The 7,183-nt window shown below is 43.7% G+C and overlaps 1 protein-coding gene across 4 annotated transcripts in view; it reads right to left on the bottom strand.

The window, feature by feature from the left end:
* Positions 1-7,183, bottom strand: part of Adam17 (ADAM metallopeptidase domain 17) — a 40,359-nt gene that overhangs the window by 28,457 nt on the left and 4,719 nt on the right. For 2 of the 4 annotated variants that reach the window (XM_033756182.1, XM_010629065.3), the window contains exon 2: positions 2,404-2,536. In XM_033756182.1, coding sequence (XP_033612073.1) covers positions 2,404-2,536 — 133 coding nt within the window. Of the gene's footprint in view, positions 1-2,403; positions 2,537-3,438; positions 3,451-7,183 lie in introns of those variants that run through there. The other 2 variants (XM_010629068.3, XM_033756183.1) reach the window with 2 other exon arrangements.

Here is a 7,183-nt window from a genome sequence, read left to right as displayed (position 1 = left end):
AAAAAAAAAAAAAAAAAAATGCTGGGCATGGTGGTGTACCCCTGTATTGCCAGCACTCGGGAGGCTGAGGCAGAAGGATCACCATGTGTTCAAGGCTACCCTGGGCTACACAGGCATTCAAGGCCAATGTGAACTATATAGCAAGATCCTGTCTAAAAAAAATCCAAAAACTTTTAAAGAAGCTAGGAAAATAAAAACATAATAAAAATATTCTTTGCCTAAAATATCTCAAACATGGGCCGGGGATTTAGCTCAGTGGTTTTGCCGCTTGCCCTGCAAGCACAAGAACCTGAGTTCGATCCCCAATACCAAAAAATAAAAAAACAAAATATCTCAAACATGAAACATGGACCAATTTCCTTAATGTAACAAGCAGCACTATAATTCATACCCCCAAAAGACAATCCTGATAGAAAAATGGTCAGAGTACATGAAAATACAATTCATAGAAAAACAAAACTGAGAAGATGCTCAATTCCACACCAAATGAAAATCAAAACAACTATGAGATAGCATCATCCCCTGCTGAGTATAAGTTATAGGCAAATGAAACTGACAAGCGTCTCAAAAAACAGACTCAGATACTGCTAAAGGAAGGCTGGGTCTCATCTCTTCAGAGGAAACATGGCATTATTAGGAGGCACCTAACTTTTCAATTCTACTTCTAGGGACACAGCCTTTAAAAACATGAGACAGGCCTGAGGATGTAGCTCAGTGGTAAAGCAGTTGCCGAGCAAGCACAAGGTTCTGGATTCGATTCTAAATGCAGCAAAGAAATAAGAAACAAGCACACATGGGCAGGTATACTTTCAAACCATCCTGATGGCACTGTGTGTTACAGAAAACAGAATCACTGTGGTCACACAGCAGCCATCACAGGGCGCCAATCCAGAAGCTACGGTTCTGTGTCCTAGACAGATGAGGAAGTCTGTGCGTCCATGTGACAGATTACCGCTCCCCTAGCATTTGGGGGTGTTGGTTCCAGGACCCCTCTGCAGATAACAAAATCCAAGGATGTTCAAGTTCCTTCTGCAGAACGGCAGAGCACAGAACCGATGCACCTCCTCCTGCATACTTCAAGTCATCCACAGATTACTCACAATAGCTAGTGCAATATAAATTCTATACAAATAATTGCGTAGTTCCCAGAAAAAGCAGATGAAAACAAAACACAACACTACATTGTTTAGGACTAACAATGTACTGTACATGTTTAGTATGAATGAAATTTTAAAAATATATATTCTGGGCCAAGAGCTGTAGCTCAGTGGTAGAGCACTTGCCTAGCACATGTGAGGCCCTGGGTTCAAGCATCAGCAAAGAAACGAAATAAAACAAAACAAAAAAGTCGGGCAAGGCTTTTTAATTCTGGGGATTAAACCCAGGGCCTTCACACTGGCCTATATCCCCAGCCCAATTTACTTCTTATTTTGAGACAGAATCTTGCTAAACTGCCCAGGCTGCCTCTTCTTCCCAAGTGCTGAGATTACGGGCATGCACATCACGCCCAGCTCTGGTTTGTTTTGCTTTGTTCTTTGGGGGTGGGGGTGCAACCCAACACCTTGCCCACGATAGGTAGGCACTGTACCTCTGTGCCATATCCTGCCCCCAGGCAGTTTGGTTTTTAAACTAGGTGCACATATTAATCTCTTAATGTGATAAAGGCCTGTCTTATAAATAAAACTAATTCAGTGCACTTATAGTCTCCTAATGTTTATTTTTTGATGCTGAATAAAAGCTTCCTTTAAAAAGATTTTAAAACGAGGTATGCAATTATCATGCAGAATTAAATTTGAAAAAGTTATGAGTAATATTAAAGTTACTGTCCTAACAGACTGTCTCAGTCAATTTATGTTATGAAATAAGAGGAACTCGAAGCAGAAAGAACATTTAATTTTAGACTGAACTCAATACCAGGCTTTGGGGCCCTGAACAAAACTGTTACCCCTAAACCTCAGAGTCTTCATATATAAAATGAAGGTATTTAGTGCAGGGTTGATGGCTCTGAAGTAGCACCAAAAATGTAAGATATTAAAAGCACTCAGCTAAAATTCGTTGTTAGAGTTATATAAATACTATCATCATTAGTATGATGATACTGGGATACTCACTTTTTAGAAAATATGAGTATGAAATTTAGAATAGACAGTACTTTTTGTTTTGTTTTGTTTGGGTACTGGGGTTTGAAATCGGGACCTTGTGATTCCAAGGCAGGTGACGGAACCACTGAGTTAAATCCCAGGCCTCGGCAGTACTCCCTTAAGAATCATGGGTGACACACTGGAATTACAGATCTTTCAAAGATATAATTTCCTAAGACTTCAGTAGATACCCTTTCATCCTGCTTTTCCCAAGCCAAGCCCCCAACTGCCCCAAGATTATACTATGAATAATTCAAGTTACCTTTTCAAAGCTGAAAAAGTTAGTTGCATTTCTAAATGTGTTGAAGGCTGAAGATCCCTTCTCCTTACAGAGTGCTGCTGGATACTAGATAAAGAAAGGATGTCGTAGTCTGAGAGCAAAGAATCCAGCCTCTCTGAAATAAAGGTAAAAAGGTTATTAGCAACCACCCCTAAGAATCAGTTGTAATATCACCAACATGAGTGGACCAGGCGGTCAATGCTCCCTGACATAATGCATTACGAAATGCCCAGATGCCCAGCCTGACCCCTGAAATGGTATTAAAACATGAACCTGAATCTAAGGAAGATCTCAGTTCCAGTTCTCAGGTGGCAAAGAGAGCAGATGCTGCCAAGTTAAACAACTTGGAAAACAATCAGCCACACCTAGAATGTCAGAATTCCTGTAGAGCAGATGACCCAATTTCTTCAGGAAGTAAACGGCAGGGGAAAGAAGGGAGGGGCAGAGAGAGGAGATTCAGAATTTAGCAAGATCACAAAGTGTGAATCATTATGGCTCCTAGGTGAAGCAGCAGCTGCAGGACGAAACATGAGCCAATCAGGGAAATGTGAACGGACTTGGGGTTAGACACGAAGCATGCTGATAGCAGAGTACCCACAGTATACGATGAGGCAACTTCCAGCTAAAAGGCCATCTGCTTGCTTGTCTAGAATTCTGAAAACAAACTGGCTGACTGGACCTTTCTTGACCAACCTGGAGTCCATGGGTTCCTTACAGCACAGGTAGTAAGAAAGCACAGCAAGTGGATGAATGGCCTGGGAGACCAAATCTGGGAAAGCACACCTTTTTCACAAAAATCACATATTCCAAAAGTATCCGCATCGTCACCGCTGCCTAACAGACATGCAAGGTATCATTCTACTGAAACCAGGAAGTACACATGGTAGGACCAAACTGATCCCTAGAAAAAATCAACATGAAGCATCTCAAGAGTAGTCAACCAGGAAAAACAAAGACTCACAGTCCCGAAGGCCACAAAACATACAAGTAAGGATTTTTCTCCTACTGGGATTGAACCCAGGGCCTCACCTATTTAGGTAAGTGCTCCACCACTGAGCTACATCCCTAGGGTCAGGGATGTAGCTCAGAGGCACTGCGCCTGCCTTGCAAGCAAAAGGTCCTAAGTTCTATCCCCTGTACCTAAATAAATGAATAAATAAAATTTACTTTTAGACTATTTCTAAGTTGGCCTCAAACTCGCAATCCTCCTGCCTCAGCCTCCTAAGAAGCTAGAAGTTCAGGTGAATGCTACAACACCCCACAAAGTAAGTTCTTACTCGGTTCAGAGCAAAAGCAACTACAATGACATATACACTACACAGTATTTATAAATCTCTTTTCATCAACAGAAACTCTGCTGCTGCCTCCAAAATCAGGATTCTTATAAAACATCTGTGGTTTCAATCTCTTTACAAATGTCTAAAAGTATTTGAGCTGATGCTCTTCTTTCTCAACAAATACAGTAGAAGTAGTGGTACTCAAAATAATTCCAATGTCCTCAAAATATAGAAGCAGGGGCTTAAAATACATATTCACTGCTTCTGACATAAAATACACTAAATAAAAGTTTTAAAACACAGAATCATCCAGCCAGGGATTTAGCTCAGGGGTTCCGCCACCTGCCTCAAAAGAGCAAGGTCCTGAGTTCCATCCCCGGTACCAAAAAAAAAAAAAAAAAAAATGAAAAAAAAAAAAAAAAAAAAAAAAAAGAATGCAAAACACAGAATCATCCAGTAAGCATTACATTGTTTGTGAATAAAAAATTAAAAAGAATTTTCAAAAACAGAGATAAACCCAATGGTTTTTTCCTTGCCCTTCCCTTACATGTTCTTGATCAGTTCATTCATTCATCCCAGATATGTAAGCTGGGCACCCAGTCCAAGCACTGAATGAACACTTGAGAGCGGAACAAAGTACAGGCCTGACAGAGCACCCATCTCCGTGTGGGAGACACAGTAAGACACACAGACAGAACGGATAGCTGCTGCAGAGCGGCCCACGATGGAAGGACTGGGGATAGCTCAGTGCTCTGCTCCTGCCTCACAAGCGAAAGGTCCTGAGTTCGATCCCCAGTGCAGCAAAAGAAAAAAAAGATGGAAAGGTGGGCGTGGTGGTGCAAGCCTGTAACCCCAGCACTCAGGAGGATGAGGCAGGAGGATCACTGTGAGTTTGAGACCAGCCTGGGCTACACAGTGAGTTCCAGGTCAGTCTCAGTCTCAACTACATAGAGAGACCCTGTCTCAAAAAAAAAAAGATGGAGCACTGCCTTGCTGTTATGAGCAAACCAGAGAAAGCAAGAGGCAGGCATGCTGTTGCCTTAGGAAATAAGCTTAATTTATGTCCATTTACAGTTCTACATCAAACAAGAATAAAGTGGCAGCAAATTTTGCACTTGCCAAATACAGCCTATTTTCTGTTCACAAAATTTTCTCTGAAATGCTCAAGCTTTACTGATGTGGTAACTGTGAAACTCCTTTAAAATAGTCTCAGTTGGGCATGACACCTGTAATCTTAGTGTGCAGGAGGCTGAGGCAGGAAGACAGTTGGAATTCAAGCCCAGTATGGACTACATAGGGAGACCCTCTCTCAAAAATAAATAAATTAGCTGATTTATAGTCCATCACTGCTGTGACATTCTACTTGGTCTCCTGATTTCTGATACATCAACCAAACGTGGCCTCAGAATCCCAATGATCTTTGTTTTCTACTTTTCCTTCAGCACTTTCTGGTTATGACACTGTCTTGTCTCACAGACTATGAAAAGGAGATTTTGCTTGTTATCTGTACCTCCCAACACTCAGCCGGACCCAGACCCTCGCACCTGCCAGCACCCACATTTGCATGCAGCAAATCCTCAAAGCCCAGACAGCCCTTGAGCTTCTTGCTGCCCTTGTAGGATTGCTACATGAACTCGGTTTTTATCCAAGATCGTAATTGCTCCTCCTGCCTTGGAAACTCAGCCCGATGCTGCGGTTTCACAGCCAATGACATGGGCTGGTTCTCAGAGTGTGGACCCCACACAGCAGCCCCAGCCTGGCCTGGGAGTCCCGAGACCAACCATTCAAGCCTCCCGGGCAGTGCACATGCGCACCCAGTGTGAGAGCCATGCACAAGGCGGGAAACAGTGGCACCGTCTGCTGTTGCTGCTGTTCCACAAGCTGAGGTGGGAGGACTCTGGGAGTGTGAGGCCGGCCTGGGCAACACAGCAAGACCCTATCTCATTCAAAGAGGGAAGGCAGCCACGGACCACACCGAAGAGAAAACAGCTCAAAGTGAAGGCAAAAACCTTTATGCACACATGTATTCGTGTATCATTTTTAAGAAAGCCCAGAAACAAGTAAACTACCATTGAGAACTAGCTGATGAGTTACTGAACCTTCAAATGACAGGGAATAAAACTGGCAACTATTTAAATGCTGTAAACAGAGCTTTTAAGAACATAGGAAGCCAGCCAAGGTCATGCACACCTGTCATCCCAGCACTCTGAGAGGCCGAGGCCCGAGGATCACAGGTTCAAATGCATAATAAGAAAAATTTAAAGGGCTAGGGACGTAGCTCAGTGTGAAAGCCCTAAGTTCAATCCCTGGTACCACCCTCCCAAAAGAGGGAAAATATTTATGCTAAAATGTTAACTAAACAAAGAAGACTTAGAAAAACTATTCACATGGCACGATAAGATCATAGTTAAGACTACGTGCAAAAATAGGTCTGGAAAAAAATACGGGCAAATGGTAATGTCCTTGGCTATTCTGGGTGTGTTTTCTATAATAAGCACTTTTTAAAGGTAGCTCGCTAACACACTTTAAAATACTTTAATATGTTTCCACTGCAATTTACTCTCCTTTAATAACTACATATACCAAATTGGATGTCCTGCAGCCATCACAAGCACCCTTGTGAAATTGGCTCTCTCTGGAGCCGTGCTGCCTGCGGCACTGCTCTCCCGGAGCCACGGCCCCTCTCAGACACTCAGTCTTCCAGCAACTTCCCGGCCCCTCTCAGACACTCAGTCTTCCAGCAACTTCCCGAATCTAGCCCCTAGAATCACCGTCTCCGGCAGCCTTCAGGCCGGAATTCTCTCTCCCCAACTTATGGCAAGTTTCTCTTATCCACACCCAAATCCCTCTCACATACACAGGCCTGGCATGTGTGAGGCCTCCTCCCGACAAGCAGGAAGAAACCACCAAGCTGCTTACAGAGTTCAGCACAGCCAGTACAGACAGGGCCCTCAAGTGCTCTTTCCAGGACTGTGACACCAGGAGAAGAGACCACTGCACCGAACATAGTATACAGAGTATCATCATCTGCCAACAGGGACAGGGGCAGCGGCAGGGAGTCCTGGACCAACTCATCAGGGTCGGGCCAAGGGTGCTGTCCCCAGGAAGCAGCATTAACATCAAAAGGATGAGGGGCTGGGGATTTAGCTCAGTGGTTCTGGTGCCTGTCTCACAAGCACAAGGACCTGAGTTTGATCCCCAGTAACCCCCCCATCAAAAAACATCAAAAGGATGAGCTGGGGCTGAGGGCGGGAAAGAAGGGACAAGTTCTATGTAGACATCCAAAAGAAACAAAGAATAGGATACTCAAAAGTGAAAGCAAGGCAGTGGGGCTATCACGCAGAACAGCAGTGAGAGCCAGTGTGATGCTGCACGCCTGTAATCCTAACACTCTGTGAGGCTGAGGCAGGAGGATTCCAAGTGTGAGCACACCCTGGGAAACAGTGACTCAGCACTTGTCTCAAAATTACAAATAAAATGAGCTG

The sequence above is a fragment of the Fukomys damarensis genome, unplaced genomic scaffold (assembly GCF_012274545.1).
Source record: "Fukomys damarensis isolate Sample0158 unplaced genomic scaffold, DMR_v1.0_HiC HiC_scaffold_25, whole genome shotgun sequence".
NCBI classification, from domain to species: Eukaryota; Metazoa; Chordata; class Mammalia; order Rodentia; family Bathyergidae; genus Fukomys; species Fukomys damarensis.
This window is presented reverse-complemented; position numbering and strand designations above follow the sequence as displayed.